Raw genomic sequence first — 18,381 nt, 5'->3', positions numbered from 1 at the left:
AGCGGCCGTGACGCCCCTCCGTGTCGGTGAGCTCACTAACGCGGGGGTGGTGGTGTAGGCACAAGTTTTGGCCGCGTGACCAATGTAAGCCTTTGAAGTTCAAACGGAACGACTGCGTGTCCTTGTGACTCACTCAGGGTCTGAATGGCACGCCACTCTGGTTATTGACAAGTGCCTGAATCCCGCACATAAAATGGCCACAACTGGCCAGATTTGAAGGCAAGCAGTTCTTCAATTGCACTTCAGGTATTGTGATTCTACAAAGCTCTGATCGATTAGAAAAGCAAGCTTTGTTGATTACTCTTCAGTCCGATCAATTTTACAGTTGCCGACACGAGGCGAATCGATGCAGCCCCTCAGCTACATATTTCGCGAGAAGGAGTATTTGCAGAACTGCTGGAAGTAGCGGACTGTTTCTGAGCACAGCATCCCTTGCCAAACTCGGAAACTTTATGTTGCCGTCACGTCGGCTGACTAGGTTATGAATTGTTACTACGCCATGGCCTGGTCATTTATCTCGCACATGACATACGGCGACGTAAAGCCGAATTCGGTTGAAGCGAATAACGCGTACGAACTGCATTTTAGCTCTCCACTCTCCAGCGAATTTTCGTTGAAAGTCTAAAACATGATTGATATTTGATGGCACTGAACATCGGGTCGAACCCTAATGTGCTGTCGATAGCAGTGCTGAGGACGGGTGAGCTATACACCTTTGGCATTGCCGATGCGAAGGGCAGCCCAAGTGATAAACCAAAGCCGAGAATAGAATCCGTTTTAATTGTCCCGTGGGATCGCAGCGGCTTTAATCTAATGAAATCACAGCTAGAGAAATGGCAAATCACGGGTCTCATGGGCTTTAGAGTGACTCATTGAGCCACTGCGGCCAGCCTAGGAGACTCGTGAACCCTGTGATACACCGGTCTGACATTTCCCAGGGGACGAGCCGAGACAGACCTCGCCTTTCAGCGGGCCTGTCACTCGCCGGCAGTCCTGGTGATCCGTGCCAGCAGCCTCCCCTCCCCACCGCGCCGGTGGCTGCCCCAAACTGTTGCGGAAGTGGCACGTTATACACACTGGCAGGTAGCAGTGACCCGCTGGCTGCTACTGAGTAAGATAGCTGCAGTGGCGAGCCGGGTCGCCCCGACCACCCACACACTACCCGCTAGCGGCGGCACAGTTTGTTTGGAATGGACTGGAGAGCGGTCGTAAAGGGGTGAAACAACCCGCCGAGGCCACACGCGCAGCTCAGATTGTGACGGAGCAGATACATCGGTATTCAGTAGCTGTAAGTCTACAGTGGAGCTCACTGGAAATACAATGGCAATCCGCAACTCGGCGGCGACTGAATGAGGCTAGATGAACAACAGCCATTTATCAACACGACAATGACGGAGGCTAACCAGCCACTGCCGGTACACAAGCGGCCGTGCAGCGCGGCGGTCAGGCTGGATTTTATACGCAGCACTGCAGCCGACAACTCTCCGTTGAAGCGAACTTACTTGCCGGACCCGTTGGCATCCACGTTGAGGCGGGCCACCACGCTGCCGCCCCCTTCCAGCATCGGCGTGACGGCGCGGTTGGAGAGGCAGAGCGCCGGTTCGGCGGGCGGCCGCTGCTCGGTGTCATGGCCTCCGCCCGTGTCACCGGCCACGGCCAGAGCCGCGTCCACGCCGTCCACAAAGTCCGCCTCACTGTCTATCGAGTCCACCGTGGCCAGCGGCACACTGGCCGAGTCCATGGCTGCTGGCCGCGCGCGCGCCCGTGCCCCGCCAGCGGCCGACTGGCGCGCGGAACGCCCACCACAACAAAGGAGCGCCAGCGGCCGGCGCGCCGGCTCCACTATCGACCGGCGCCCGGCACGGCACGCGCAGCCTTTCCAGCCGGATCGGCGGCGCCTGCGAATCGATACAGTGAGCACTGAGCACTGCGCGGCGCGCGCGCGGCGGCGGCGGCCCGGCTGTCCCGGCGTTCGTCCGCTCACCGCTGCGTGCCGCCAGCAGCGCCGCCAATAAACACTGCTCCCGCGCCGGCCGAGAGGACCCGCCGAGCGGCGCAGTCGGTCCCAGAGGGTCTGCAGGGATCCGCCAGTTGGAGCCTGGCGGCGCGCAGGTCCCCGGCAGCCTCATTTCACTGGGCAATTTCCCAGAGTTAATGATCAGCGCTGGCGGCGGCCTGCTACCGGCCGGTAATGACATCGCCTGCACCCGGTGATTTTACGGCAGACCAGACAGCCGCCTACTTCATGAGGCGGAACTGCAGATCGAGACCGATTTACCTAGGTAGATGATTCTCCGGATGTCTGCCGATGAGCAAGCATTTGTTGATTGTTGAAGGAAAAATACTTTCCGCATAAGAACATGTTGGTGATGATAATTATGACGCCCTAAAATACCAAATGAATTTAAGGACTTTTATGCACTCTGCAAAGTCTGTATTATTCATCACTAGCGTGCTGCTTAAAAACGGCTCCTTTGCATGCTACGATTATATAAGGATATAATGATAGTAAAATAGAAGTTTGAGCCATACGCACTATAACCGTAAAGTTTCACGGGCGGCAGGCGGTTGGCTCCAGAGCCGAGGAAGGCCGTTTGGCGTGCTGTGGCCGTGCCATCGATCGAAGGCAGCTAGTCGGCGCGACCCGCCGCCAGCGGCTGCCGTGCGTCCGGTCGGCCTCAATGTTGTAACTCAGCCGACCACGCTGGCGTCGACAGGCAGTCTGGCCAATTGACTCGGACAGTTGGACGCCCCCGCCCCGCTCCCGATTGCAGCGGGGCGCCCGACGCGCTCCCAACAATGACCGCCCTCAATCTCGGCTGACGGGGCGGCATCGCTTCAGTTCGCGGACCGGTGGCAGGGAGAAGGGTATCTTGATGTGTGGTTTTCATAGCAGCGTCGAACCTTCTTTATCGGACACACTGACACTCACCTACAGAAATAAAATTTGCCGACTTTTTATAGGTAGGTATGCCAGCAGTCAATAGTTTTCAGAATTACATGAATTATTCCGGACCCTGAATATAATTTTAGCCCGACATTTGGGGCGGAGAGAGAGAGAGAGAGAGAGAGAGAGAGAGAGAGAGAGAGAGAGAGAGAGAGAGAGAGAGAGAGAGAGAGAGAGAGAGAGAGAGAAAGAGAGAGAGAGAGAGAGAGAGAGAGAGAGAGAGAGAGAGAGAGAGAGAGAGAGAGAGAGAGAGAGAGAGAGAGAGAGAGAGAGAGAGAGAGAGAGAGAGAGAGAGAGAGAGAGAGAGAGATCCTTACGATGGGGTGAGTGGCGGTGCAGGACGTTCCACTGGACTGGACACACAGCGGTCCGGTGTCACCTGCAACAGACGCAGAATAAAAAATTACCTCCTTTTCCAGGTCTGACCAACACAGCTGTGGAAGACCCATTCCTAGATTCCTTAGAGGCATAGTAGGTAAGTGAATCTTTTTCACTTCTGGCTATTATCGATAACAAACAGAATCGGTAAACGTGCGAAAACGGATGTTTCATTTTCAGTGTCACCTAGGCTCTATATCGTTTTATCTCCCAAAATAACCCCAAAACGTTTAAAGCATTTCTAATGCAACTATATATAACTAGATTTAACGAGTCGCCTAAGATTACTAGTTAAAAGTTTGCAATGCATTTATTAATAACGATTATAGTTTTGCTGCAGATATAGATCCGAATATCTTCTCGAATCATTAGGACCTCATTGTTTCGCCATTCACATCATCACACAAAATGTGGCAGTGTGTTAACTAAACCACAAAAGCAAACGTCCGTGAAGTTAGCGTCGTATTCCGCGACGGATTCAGCGTCGAGTCCGAATTTCAACTAAACCCAACCTATCCGATGCAGTTTGGGACGCTGATTCCGAATATCGTATTCATTTCAAATTTCAAGGTCATCTTCAAGGTCAAATCACGGATTGAAATTGAGTCCCCGATTTTTCCTACACCGATCGTCCGATCCGATTTCTGAAGGCCGCATTCGAAAGCTAGGGTCAGAATCTCGAATTCCCTAATATATACCTTATTAAAAATATTTGACCTTAAAGGTCAAATCACGGATTGAAATTTTGAGTCCCCTATTTTTTCTACACCGATCGCCCGATCCGAATTCTGATGGTCGCATTCGATAGCTAGGGTCAGAATCTCGAGTTCTCTAATATATACCTTATTAAAAATATTTGACCTTAAAGGTCAAATCACGGATTGAAATTTTGAGTCGCCCTATTTTTTCTACACCGATCGTCCGATCCAATTTCTGATGGTCGCATTCGATAGCTAGGGTCAGAATCTCGAGTTCCCTAATATATACCTTATTAAAAATATTTGACCTTAAAGGTCAAATCACGGATTGAAATTTTGAGTCCCCCTATTTTTTCTACACCGATCGTCCGATCCGATTTCTGATGGTCGCATTCGATAGCTAGGGTCAGAATCTCGAGTTCCCTAATATATACCTTATTAAAAATATTTGACCTTAAAGGTCAAATCACGGATTAAAATTTTGAGTCCCCCTATTTTTTCTACACCGATCGTCCGATCCAATTTCTGATGGTCGCATTCGATAGCTAGGGTCAGAATCTCGAGTTCCCTAATATATACCTTATTAAAAATATTTGACCTTAAAGGTCAAATCACGGATTGAAATTTTGAGTCCCCAATTTTTTCTACACCGATCGTCCGATCCGATTTCTGATGGTCGCATTCGATAGCTAGGGTCAGAATCTCGAGTTCCCTAATATATACCTTATTAAAAATATTTGACCTTAAAGGTCAAATCACGGATATTCGACCTTAAAGGTCACATCACGGATTGATATTTTGAGTCCCCAATTTTTTCTACACCGATCGTCCGATCCGATTTCTGATGGTCGCATTCGATAGCTAGGGTCAGAATCTCGAGTTCCCTAATATATACCTTATTAAAAACCTTAAAGGTCAATATATATACCATAGGGTCAGTAGGCATGGCAGTAGGCAGTAGGCATGGCGACATGCCTACTGCCGGTGTCACGCCCGACTATGCGGTTCCGGTGCGGAGTTTGATTTATCTTGCACTCATGGTTGATGGCCTATTTGACGCTACTGGCATCTCCCTAACCTCTAACAAATAACATGTCTACTTTACTAATTTATTAACTGTGACTGTCCCTGTTCCTATTCCCTGCCCGCCAGTAGCGCCACCTGTATATGAACTTGCACCTCATCATGTTCACTGTTTGCAATATACCGCCGGTGGAAACCGGTCATGGATTCAAAAATATTTGACCTTAAAGGTCAAATCACGGATTGAAATTTTGAGTCCCCAATTTGTTCTACACCGATCGTCCGATCCAATTTCTGATGGTCGCATTCGATAGCTAGGGTCAGAATCTCGAATTTCCTAATATATACCTTATTAAAAATATTTGACCTTAAAGGTCAAATCACGGATTGAAATTTTGAGTCCCCTATTTTTTCTACACCGATCGTCCGATCCGATTTCTGAAGGTCGCATTCGATAGCTAGGGTCAGAATCTCGAATTCCCTAATATATACCTTATTAAAAATATTTGACCTTAAAGGTCAAATCACGGATTGAAATTTTGAGTCCCCTATTTTTTCTACACCGATCGTCCGATCCAATTTCTGATGGTCGCATTCGATAGCTAGGGTCAGAATCTCGAGTTCCCTTTATATACCTTATTAAAAATATTTGACCTTAAAGGTCAAATCACGGATTGAAATTTTGAGTCCCCTATTTTTTCTACACCGATCGTCCGATCCAATTTCTGATGGTCGCATTCGATAGCTAGGGTCAGAATCTCGAGTTCCCTAATATATACCTTATTAAAAATATTTGACCTTAAAGGTCAAATCACGGATTGAAATTTTGAGTCCCCTATTTTTTCTACACCGATCGTCCGATCCAATTTCTGATGGTCGCATTCGATAGCTAGGGTCAGAATCTCGAGTTCCCTGATATATACCTTATTAAAAATATTTGACCTTAATGGTCCAATCACGGATATTCGACCTTAAAGGTCACATCACGGATTGAAATTTTGAGTCCCCCGATTTTTCTACACCGATCGTCCGATCCGATTTCTGAAGGTCGCATTCGATAGCTAGGGTCAGAATCTCGAATTCCCTAATATATACCTTATTAAAAATATTTGACCTTAAAGGTCAAATCACGGATTGAAATTTTGAGTCCCCCTATTTTTTCTACACCGATCGTCCGATCCAATTTCTGATGGTCGCATTCGATAGCTAGGGTCAGAATCTCGAGTTCCCTAATATATACCTTATTAAAAATATTTGACCTTAAAGGTCAAATCACGGATTGAAATTTTGAGTCCCCAATTTTTTCTACACCGATCGTCCGATCCGATTTCTGATGGTCGCATTCGATAGCTAGGGTCAGAATCTCGAGTTCCCTAATGTATACCTTATTAAAAATATTTGACCTTAAAGGTCAAATCACGGATATTCGACCTTAAAGGTCACATCACGGATTGAAATTTTGAGTCCCCCGATTTTTTCTACACCGATCGTCCGATCCGATTTCTGAAGGTCGCATTCGATAGCTAGGGTCAGAATCTCGAATTCCCTAATATATACCTTATTAAAAATATTTGACCTTAAAGGTCAAATCACGGATTGAAATTTTGAGTCCTTTAACCTTTAAGGTGAAATATTTTTAATAAGGTATGTATTAGGGAACTCGAGATTCTGACCCTGGCTATCGAATGCGACCATCAGAAATTGGATCGGACGATCGGTGTAGAAAAAATAGGGGGACTCAAAATTTCAATCCGTGATTTGACCTTTAAGGTCAAATATTTTTAATAATGTATATATTAGGGAACTCGAGATTCTGACCCTAGCTACGAATGCGACCATCAGAAATTGGATCGGACGATCGGTGTAGAAAAAATAGGGGGACTCAAAATTTCAATCCGTGATTTGACCTTTAAGGTCATATATTTTTAATAAGGTATATATTAGGGAACTCGAGATTCTGACCCTAGCTATCGAATGCGACCATCAGAAATTGGATCGGACGATCGGTGTAGAAAAATAGGGGGACTCAAAATTTTAATCCGTGATTTGACCTTTAAGGTCAAATATTTTTAATAAGGTATATATTAGGGAACTCGAGATTCTGACCCTAGCTATCGAATGCGACCATCAGAAATTGGATCGGACGATCGGTGTAGAAAAAATAGGGGGACTCAAAATTTCAATCCGTGATTTGACCTTTAAGGTCAAATATTTTTAATAAGGTATATATTAGGGAACTCGAGATTCTGACCCTAGCTATCGAATGCGACCATCAGAAATTGGATCGGACGATCGGTGTAGAAAAAATAGGGGACTCAAAATTTCAATCCGTGATTTGACCTTTAAGGTCAAATATTTTTAATAAGGTATATATTAGGGAACTCGAGATTCTGACCCTAGCTATCGAATGCGACCATCAGAATTCGGATCGGGCGATCGGTGTAGAAAAAATGATGGGACTCAAAATTTCAATCCGTGATTTGACCTTTAAGGTCAAATATTTTTAATAAGGTATATATTAGGGAATTCGAGATTCTGACCCTAGCTTTCGAATGCGACCTTCAGAAATCGGATCGGACGATCGGTGTAGGAAAAATCGGGGACTCAATTTCAATCCGTGATTTGACCTTGAAGATGACCTTGAAATTTGAAATGAATACGATATTCGGAATCAGCGTCCCAAACTGCATCGGATAGGTTGGGTTTAGTTGAAATTCGGACTCGACGCTGAATCCGTCGCGGAATACGACGCTAACTTCACGCACGTCAAAAGCAAGGGATATCCAGCAGGACTTCATCCTCCATATCCATGTCATAACTTATTTCCAGTGGCGTACGCACATACAGGACATTCCGTGCATGCCCTGTCCCTTTGGCTCATCGTCCCCGGCGCCCTCAGTGACTGGCGCCCCCCTGTAGTCTGTCCAGTGTTGGCGCTCCTCCAGTCGATAGCGGCGCGCTTCTAGTTGATGGCGAAGCCCCTCTGTCCAGTATTGGCGCTCCTCTGGTGATAGTGGCGCCCTCCTAGACGATATGGTGGGCCGGTGGCACCCCTTTGTCCAGTATTGGCGACCCTCCAATCGATAGCGTCGCGCTCCTAGATGATGGTGGGTGGCGCCCCTCTGTCCAGTGTTGGCGCCCCTCCAGTCGACAGTGTCGCGCTCTTATGTAGATGATGGCGGCGCCCCTCTGTCCAGAGTTAGCGCTCCTCCAGTCGATAGCAGCGCGCTCCTAGATTATGGCGGCGCCCCTCTGTCCAGTATTGGCGCCCCTCCAGTCGACAGTGTCGCGCTCCAAGATGATGGTGGCGCCCCTCTGTCCTGTGTTGGCGCCCCTCCAGTCGACAGCAACGAGCTCCTAGATGATGACGGCGAACCCTCTGTCCAGTCTTGGTGCTCCTCCAGTGATAGCGGTGCCCTCCTAGATGATGGTGGCGCCCTTCTGTCCAGTGTTGGCGCTCCGGCTCCTCTGGTGATAACGGCGCCCTCCTAGACGATGGTGGCGCCCCTCTGTCCAGTGTTGGCGCCCCTCCAGTCGATAGCGGTGCGCTCCTAGATGATGGCGGCGCCCCTCTGTCCAGAGTTGGCGCTCCTGCAGTCGGTAGCGGCGCGCTTCTACATAGATGATGGCGGCGTCCCTCTGTCCAGAGTTAGCGCTCCTCCAGTCGATAGCAGCGCGCTCCTAGATGATGGGGCGCCCCTCTGTCCTGTGTTGGCGCCCCTCCAGTCGACAGCGACGAGCTCCTAGATGATGACGGCGAACCCTCTGTCCAGTCTTGGTGCTCCTCCAGTGATAGCGGTGCCCTCCTAGATGATGGTGGCGCCCTTCTGTCCAGTGTTGGCGCTCCGGCTCCTCTGGTGATAACGGCGCCCTCCTAGACGATGGTGGCGCCCCTCTGTCCAGTGTTGGCGCCCCTCCAGTCGATAGCGGTGCGCTCCTAGATGATGGCGGCGCCCCTCTGTCCAGAGTTGGCGCTCCTGCAGTCGGTAGCGGCGCGCTTCTAGATGATGGCGGCGCCCCTCTGTCTAGAGTTAGCGCTCCTCCAGTCGATAGCAGCGCGCTCCTAGATGATGGGGCGCCCCTCTGTCCTGTGTTGGCGCCCCTCCAGTCGACAGCGACGAGCTCCTAGATGATGACGGCGAACCCTCTGTCCAGTCTTGGTGCTCCTCCAGTGATAGCGGTGCCCTCCTAGATGATGGTGGCGCCCTTCTGTCTAGTGTTGGCGCTCCGGCTCCTCTGGTGATAACGGCGCTCTCCTAGACGATGGTGGCGCCCCTCTGTCCAGTGTTGGCGCCCCTCCAGTCGATAGCGGTGCGCTCCTAGATGATGGCGGCGCCCCTCTGTCCAGAGTTGGCGCTCCTCCAGTCGATAGCGGCGCGCTTCTAAATGATGGGGCGCCCCTCTGTCCAGTGTTGGCGCCCCTCCAGTCGACAGCGACGAGCTCCTAGATGATGACGGCGACGCCCCTTTGTCCAGTCTTGGCGCTCCTTCAGTGATAGCGGTGCCCTCCTGGACGATGGTGGTGACCCTCTGTCCAGTGTTGGCGCCCCTCCAGTCGATAGCGGTGCACTCCTAGATGATGGCGGCGCCCCTCTGTCCAGAGTTGGCGCTCCTCCAGTCGATAACGGCGCGCTCCTAGATTATGGCGGCGCCCCTCTGTCCAGTGTTTGCGCTCCTCCAGTCGATAGCGGCGCTCTCCTTGATGATGGCACCTTCCCGGCTCACTGGTGTCCTTCTGATCAGAGGGCGCCCTCCCGGCTCACTGACGTGCTTCTGACCAGAAGGCGCCCTCCAACTCACTAGCATGCTTCTTATCAGAAGGCGCCCTCACGGCTAATTGGAATGCATCTCCTCAGAGGGCGCCCTCTCGACTTACCGGCATGGTTCTGTTCAGAAGGCGCCCTCTCCACTCACCGGCGTACTTCTGATCGTAAGGCTCCCTCCTGACCCACTGGCGTGCTTCTGATCGTAAGGCGCCCTTCCGACTCACCGGTGAGGTACTTGTTATCAGAGGTCGCCCCACCGACACACTGACGTGCTTCTGATCAGAGGGCGCCCTCCCGGCTCACTGGCGTGCTTCTGGTCAGAAGGCGCCCTCCGACTTCATGAGTATGGTGTCAGTTATGGGATATGTAGAAATGCTGCAGCTCTAGTCTCTGAGAGAAGTCCCTCGTAGGGAGTTGGAAGTTTCATATTTTTTGAACATATACCTATGTCACTGTGAGAGGTGTCACTCGTGGGAAGGAAGTTTTATGAGAAATGTTCCGTAGAAACCGCCGCATCATTTTAGGAGTGAGACGTCCCTCGTGGGGAGTTTATAGTGCTATATTTTGTGGATATATGCCAAGGTGAGAGATGTCCGTCGCTGGGTGTTAGTGGTAGGTATATTTTGTAAATATACAGCACTGTGAGCAAAATACTTTGCTTTTTGTAATCGGCTATTTGATGACATGTCTTGCGAGAGCACATTTCGATTCAGTTTAAGGGCGTTTGAAGAAAAACACAATTGCTATTACATATTCGACCGCAGACGTGACGGAGATACCTACTCCTACGGAGTACGGAGTAGCGCCGATAGATAAGAGTAAAGCCGGCTCTCAGTGAGGAAATTATATTGAATGTAGCAATGCACATGACACCAGTAATACAAAATAGCAACGGAACAGTGATGCAACGCGCACCACAGACTCACCCAGAATGCTCGGCCGCGACACTTTCACGTTCGCAGTTATGAGTTATGTTCGTACCGCACGTGTACCGCTGCCTGAGGCTGATCGATGTGTACGCATATACAATGTCAGTTATGTTCGTTCTGCACGTGTACGAACATAACTGACACATTCAAGTTTCAGATATGTGGCGCCCTCCTTGTTGTTGGCGCCCTCCTTGATTGGCGCCCTCTCGTCCAATGCCCTGGTCCTTCGCAAATTCCTGGGTACGCCACTGCTTATTTCTGAATGGGCGTTATGGTCGGGAAAATGTTTCTAGCGAGTAGCGAACATTGAGGCCTGAGACCATCCGACCTGCGCGCCGCCTACCGGCCAGACACTCTAACCAATAGCTACCGGCGATGGCCGCCAGGTGGCTGACGAGTTGGCCCAGACCTTCGTCGTTCGTAACGTTTGGAAGACCGCCGCCTGTGCTGGCACAGCGTCAGCCCCGGCTCAGCAGCTGACCGCCCGGTGTGACGCTGCTCAGGTCGGGCTGGGTCCGCGTGGCCGCGAGCCAGAGCCGGTCCCGGTCCCACGGCCGCGCCCAGCCTCCAACGCCCACCAGCCGCGGCACGTGTTTACACAGAATTGTTATTTTTGGTGGCCTTATCGATACATCATAGGGTCTCCTGATTCAACTCGTACCAACATAAACGGCCAAAGGGCGAGTAAATCAAACAAACGAAGACCTAGGATTCACAACGAGGTACGCTACTTTGTTATATGTAATGTACTGAGCAGTCCCGGATATGCAGGACGATGCACTGTACCTAACTAATTATATTTATTAATCCACGCATCCACGGAGTGGTCGTTAGGGCCTGGCAGACCACATAACATAAGGTGCCACATTCCGTCTGGCCCAACTAATCTTGGCGATCATTTTTAGACGGAGCGAAAGTAATCATTCATTCGTCTAAACTCTACCCGTTTTACGAGTATACGGACCCTGCATTTACTTGTATTCCTTGTTAAGAGTGATTGGAAGGCGATCGCCGTATTATCACCTCTGTTCTCATGAGTCATGAGGTCGAATGTTTCCCGCGTCTCGCGCTCCATGGCAGTTGGACCACCGTGGATTTCCTGTCTAAGACGGAGCGACCCGAGTCAGCTCCTGCTAACCCCGCGCTATCGAGGCGCCGGAGTATCAGATGATCTGATCATCCGTCAGAGATTTTAGTGGTCTCGCCACCGAAGAGGCTGGCTTCTGTTGGTGACTGTCGCCTGTCCCATTATGTTGAAATATCTTTCGCCAATAACCCTGATATTCCAGAGATCATCAATATCGCTGACATAAGGGAACGAAACCACCAGACAATGCGTCGATAAAGGCGAGGGTTTTATCGTCTTACCTTTATGATTGACACCGGCGTCTCTCCCAGCTCGACAGTCTCGGTAGTGGTGTCTTCCATCTCGGCCTTGGGTGACGAGTTGAGTAGCTTATCCTTCATTTCCTGCAGGTACGGGTACCGCGGCATCGTCCGGTAGTAGACCGCCTGCGCTGGCCGAGAGGGGGTCGTCAGTCACTGAGCGGCACTGCCGGCGGCTAACGACACTGGCTTTCAGTCAGTCATCGGCACAGTCGGTCGCAGCTGTCGGTGTTTTCACCCACCGCACCAGCCACTGAGAGGCACTGACAGTCAGTCAGCAGCTTCCCACTGGCGATGCAGCAGGAGCATGGGGTCATGGTCCTCTCGGAAGATAGGTATATCGGTTATTTACATATATAGGGGTCGAGAGGAGGGCACTGCTTCGTTACCCTTCCCCGAAATTAAGCTCGAGATGCACGAAAAAGGACAAATCGTGCACAATTTAAAATCGCACGCTAAAACCTCGAAAATCATACCCAACTTTAAGATATAGGTACCCCCCCCCCCCCAAAAAAAAAACGGTGATATTTGCAGTCAAGTCAGTGACTCAATGGTCAAAATGCACATTTTGATATCTTATTCCGGCAAAAATGGCCGGAGAGCATCACGTCTGTCACGGTCTATCGTATTCTGTTATAATTTTTTGTTTGGGAAAGATGAACAGCCTCAGGTCAGGTCAAGGTCTGGTCATAGCCGGAAACGTCAAGGCAGGTCAAGCTGCATATCATTCGACTTAAATGGCTTCAGGTGGCCTTTCCGATTCGCTTACTCAATTTTGCCATCACAGGCTATTGACAACAAATTCCAATGACCTCAAATGACCTCAGTGGCGTAATGTAGACACGCAATTACGCAAGATCAGTTTCCATATTTTATCGGCGAGTTTTAATGTAGAATCACGTCAGATTGGTCTGACCTCAGGTGACCTGAACTGAACACAAATATGAGATAGGAACAAGGGCGCGGGAACTACTTTCAGACTGGAGGGCGCACCATGATAGAGATCAACCTAGGGTACCCCCAATTCTAGTTTTCTCGACGGTTTTAGGCCACTTATTTTTCATCCCTTGGCTTTTTCAACAGAAAAAAAAGAAAACGTTTGCAAACAAGTGTGGTATTCTGTCTCAAAGTTGTGGAGGCACCACCCCCACGGCCCTAGAGTTGGGGGGGGGGGGGGCAAGCTGCCCCCAACTGCCCCCCTCCCTTCCGGTTCCCGCGCCTATGGATAGGAATGTTGTTAATACATAGGAATTTACTTTTCGAGATTAACTTCCAGCAACAGATTCCCTTGTAGTGAGAAAGTTACTCAGTCGCGACCTTTTTGAGCCGTGCAGAGGTTTACCTGAGGTCATAGATTCATATGTCGGTGACCTGACCTAAAAATACGATCCGTGCCAAAAGATGCGGGTTAATCAAAGGTCAGCTACGTCAACATGGATACACATTGCACACTCCAACATCGGCTGCTCCCAGTTTTGGCGGCAGCTCCCCTCCCCTCCTTATCCCCCGGCTGGGGCCGCCAGTGCAGTTGCCGGTCTTCACCGACCGTTACCAGTCACCGACGACAGTTACAGAAGACAGCAGTCGCCAGCCATCGATCACAAATACCAGCAGACACGGAGCTGACAGCCAATGAGCACCGACGACATTAGTCGTGGTGTCAATGATCATCAACCATTGGCAACATCCATAGCTGGGCTTGCCATGTTCACAAGTGCGTTATCGACCTTGACTTTCTGGTAACGGTGATATCGGCGACACTGCCTTCGGAAAGAAAGATATACGGTACCTACTAGTATGTATTGATGTCTCGTGACCTCTCCAGCCTTGCTGTGCTCTCAGCTCCTCTGCCGTGCACAGGTTCACTGTATCCCATGTGTGCGCTCTAAGGAGCGTATTGATTGTTGGGCATAATGACGATACTTGCATATTGATAGGCCTATATGCAACATTGTGCAAGTCGCGCTGAAAATAGCACGGACGTATAAATAAACATTTATTTTTTATATAAACGTAAACGTTTACTTATACGTCCGTGGAAAATAGTAACCGGTGGACACTGTCACACTGGCACATGGTAGATGGCAAGTTTGAATGAATTATTGACTTAAACTTAACGCTTGAATAATTTGGCTTAAAAAGGTTCACCAAAAAATTTGAGCCAAACTTAACCCGCGCACCGACGGGGGTCTGCGCCAACTTCGCACCGACGGGGGGGGCGGATGACCGCCCCCCCCCCCTGAGATCTCGAGAACGAAGCAAGATAGCGACAAGCGGTAAACGGCATCGGATACGCACGGCCAAGATCTACAATTTTTACGAAGGTCATTTTCAGGTCAGGTCAAAGATGACGTCACAGGGGTCGAAAAAGTCAAAATGGCGGCGCTTGATATGGAGAGTTTTTTCTCGAATAACTTTCGAATTAGTCAAGATAGGAACAAACTAAGGGCATCATCGTGATCCTCTTGTCAATCCGCATCGAATGATATATATGTTGACCTCGAAAGGTCAAGGTCAAAGGTTGACCTCAGGTCACGTGACCTCGAGGTCATCATGTATATCATTCGATGCGTCTTGACGAGCTGAACACAATGAGACCATCCACGCGTCTGTATCTTGTTCCTGTACGGAGTTATTGGCCAAAAACCTTTGGTGACCTTTGATGACGTCACATGACCTCAGAGCTGCCCAACAGCAAAACAGACCTCAAGGTAGTGAAGGTTGATCGTATATGAAGTCATGTATGGTATATGGGGCCATTCCGACCCGTTTTAGTGGTAAAAACAGGGAGTTGATTTTTCCCCCATTGACTTATAATGGGGAGGTCGCGAAATTGACCTGACCTTAGGTCACCGATATCAAAATTCCGAGATATACAAATTGTAGCTACTAATGACCTAATAATATCCTGCGACTTTCAAAGGCCTCCGACATCTACTGTAGCTCTGGCACGGTGACAAAGTTGCAAAAAGTGACTTTAGGTTGGGTCATTCAAAGTGACCTGGTGACCTGACCTTAAAAGGTAGGAGGTTCAAACTTGCACACCATGTGTAAAATTGATGAGGTTATAGTCATACCAAATTTCGCGGCTTCCCGCTATTCGCGAAAAACCTCAGGGGGGGGGCGGATATCCGCCCCCCCCCCGTCGGTGCGCGGGTTAACTATCGCCGGACCTATCGATTTTCTATATATTCCACACCTCATCCGAATGTATGTACAAAACGGTTGATGGAGTGAACTTCCCCTCACCGTTTCGCCCCGAAGTGAGCTCGAGCATCGCGGAAAACAACAGCGTTGCGAAACGCAGCGACTGGTATAAGTATCAGATTTTCAGGTCTCAGATCAAACGGTGACCTTTGAGGTCATGTCAAGTGCCCCAAGGTAGGGACTCTGTTTTTGGCGAATAACTTCGCTAAACATGGTTGCAGAGCCACGATAGCATGGCACCATCGTCTTCGTCATGATCAGACGCATCCAATAATATACTTTTTTTTAGTATAGGTCAGCTTTGGATGTCGACCACAGGCCAAGATTAGCTCACAGTCTGTTGGGTCCCGAAGTTATTAACAGGAGGTTATATCGCATAAAAATTCGATTCCATGGGGCTCCTTGAGTCCATTGGTGGTTTCCCAACCCGCTGGTTCAGTTTGATCGAGATCGGCGAAATGCTCCGATAACTTTAGTGAAAAATAAAGTATCGTGACTGGTATCGGATCTTGCAAGGTGTGCAGGGAAGCACCATTCTCTGTGCTTATGGTAGCCTGCAGCTATCTGCGATATATTTCGGCGCCAAAATAAAAGCTTCCATAGTTCGCACCTTGACTTACCCCTCGCACTTACAGGAGTTCGGATGGACCCCTCCTCTGTTTTACGCAAAGAACGCGCGTAAAAAGCGACTCGATCGCAACGAAACCTCCAGCACCTCGAGTTTATCACTTGCATACATATTACATAATACATACCCTAAAAATTTAATGATCCTAAGCCCGATGACCTTTGACCTGTGACCTATTCCTCGAGACCATGTTAGAATTCGCGATTCGGCGTATGTTAGCGCACATTATCCATGCGTTTCCACACTTCTTTGTGACTATAGGTACACTTGCCAAGCCAACATGCGAAATTATGGTTGTCCCATGCACTACGGTGGGCGTCAAGGTCACTTGAAGGTCAGGTCATTGTCATTGACCCTTGGTGACCTTTCGAATTTTACGACGTTTTCAGAAGTTTTCGTAGCCGGTTTCGAATAAAGCAGCCGTTCGAACAATTGATAAGTATATTTTGGTGCCTATGAAACATGGTACGAAGCTGCCAATGGTGGTCGACACCTACTGTAGATAGCCGTCGGGACGCCTACTGATTGACCTGACCTGACTTGGCCTGACCCGACCTGACCTGACCCGACCTGACCCAAATGCATGAATGCATGAAATCGTTGAGAAGTTGCGTCATTTTAGGACCGTGCATAGTTTCACTTATGCCATCATAGGTCAGTAACCTGATCTGACCTGACCTGAAAATGCGGTTGCCGGTTGGTGTCACGCCTGGTTCGTATCAATGGTCAGGTATGTAAACTCTCAACTCTCGATGGCGAGCACACTCCGACCAATCACGAAAAAAATCGTCTGCGGGTGGCACCTGCCCCCTTACGGCCGGCGAAGGTTCAGGTCAAGGTCAAGGTTACCTGACCTGTACGTATGAGAAAATGGGTATGTCAGGCGATCGGTATTGATGAACTGAACATATAAATAGTGTTTTCATTCTCCTGACATGCGTTGTCAAAAATACTGTTGAAAACTGCTGAAGTGCTAATAACCATTTGTAGCCTAAGATGACCTGACGGTTATAACTAAAAGGGGTCACAAGTACAATTTTCCAACTCAATATTCACCAGGTGAGTGACTTGAAACATGAAGTTAACCTGACATTAAGGTGTCGAATATATATGAGATGATATACGTTTACGGTTTAGGTTTAAGCAATGCATTCGATGACCATTCAACCCAATCGATCGCTAAAATGCAAAGCAATCGGTAAATTGATGTGCAAAGGCCGAGCATTTACTTAATGCTTGATATGAGGTCACTAGACGTGGCCTACATCATGGTTGCCTGAGTTTGAGTCGCTTGAGTCAGAAACTTTCACATGAGCGGAAAAACGCATCACGGTCGACGCCGTTTTTATGCGTGGATATTAGTGAAAGTCTTACGGGGCATTAATCCGCTCCCGTTCGGCGTTAATCGCTCGCCTCCAACTCTATACCGTCCGTCCACGTTGTCTCTATCGCGAAGCTACGAGGACCTATAGGTACCCGTGGCTGTATCGTCAGTCGTAGCGTTGCAGAAGCTGTGTAAGCAAACAAAAGACCGGGGGTCGAGCACTGTTCCGGTAAAACGACTGCAGACACTCGACAGGCTCGAACCGTATTCAAGGCAGAATCAAATAGGTATGGCAGAGGCTGCACGTTTTTATTTATAATTTGAACAAAGTGAATCGCAAATTTACAAACACACACAGGGCAAGCCATGGCGACAAGCGACACATTCGGAATCGGATATAATCATTCTAAGTCCACTGCTTGCACCCTACCAACTTACATTGTCCTCCTCATTCTCAGCTTCGACGTCGGCCGAATTCACGGGCTCCATCGTTCTCCCAGTTCACGAACCGTCGCCATCGTGCAATAGAGACCAACTCTACAGCAATCACACTCTAAGCACGTCCACTGACCACCGTCCCCAGTCTCTGACCCAGCGGCCTATGGCGCCGGGCGCCCACTGTCCGCCGGTCGGCCGCTGGCGGTCCGCCGTCGTCGATCGGCCAGACCCCGGTCCCGCGCCAGCCGCCGCCGCCGCCGCCGCGCAGAAGCGTTACCATGACAACATCTGAAGGTCGTCGCGAGCTCAGAGGGGAGCGGGAACTGGGGTTCAGACGACCGGCTCAGGGGACGACAATGGTCGGTGGACGACCGACACGAAATGGCAGCATTTGCAATGACATTTTGGCGTACCCCAAATGCCGATTTGAAAGTTTTTACCGTCTATTTTGCGTCAGTATCCGCCCGGGCCCCGGAGCATGGCAATTGACCGATAAGATAATGTCGATTTTCGTCCATGTCAAATAAAATTGCAGCATCAGGGTTAAAAATGCATTTAACCCCATCTGTATATCCTTGCAATCCTATTGAGTCAAATCGCACCTTAAAATATCTACTACGCATAATGTTTTACTGTACATATACATGGGCGCCGCCA

The 18,381-nt window shown here is 49.5% G+C and overlaps 1 protein-coding gene across 12 annotated transcripts in view; it reads right to left on the bottom strand.

The window, feature by feature from the left end:
* The window catches only part of LOC122373847 (proton channel OtopLc-like), a 69,477-nt gene that overhangs the window by 38,886 nt on the left and 12,210 nt on the right, over positions 1-18,381 (bottom strand). For 4 of the 12 annotated variants that reach the window (XM_043352228.1, XM_043352229.1, XM_043352226.1 and 1 more), the window contains exons 3-4: positions 12,110-12,253; positions 3,265-3,326 (exon numbers count right to left, since the gene is read on the bottom strand). In XM_043352228.1, coding sequence (XP_043208163.1) covers positions 3,265-3,326; positions 12,110-12,253 — 206 coding nt within the window. Of the gene's footprint in view, positions 1-1,502; positions 1,962-3,264; positions 3,327-12,109; positions 12,254-17,724; positions 17,963-18,381 lie in introns of those variants that run through there. The other 8 variants (XM_043352225.1, XM_043352233.1, XM_043352230.1 and 5 more) reach the window with 8 other exon arrangements.

This window comes from Amphibalanus amphitrite, unplaced genomic scaffold (genome assembly GCF_019059575.1).
Source record: "Amphibalanus amphitrite isolate SeventyFive unplaced genomic scaffold, NRLGWU_Aamphi_draft 001561F_arrow, whole genome shotgun sequence".
In the NCBI taxonomy this organism is placed as follows: Eukaryota; Metazoa; Arthropoda; class Thecostraca; order Balanomorpha; family Balanidae; genus Amphibalanus; species Amphibalanus amphitrite.
Note: the sequence above shows the minus strand (reverse complement) of the source record. Positions and strands in the feature narration are given on the sequence as shown.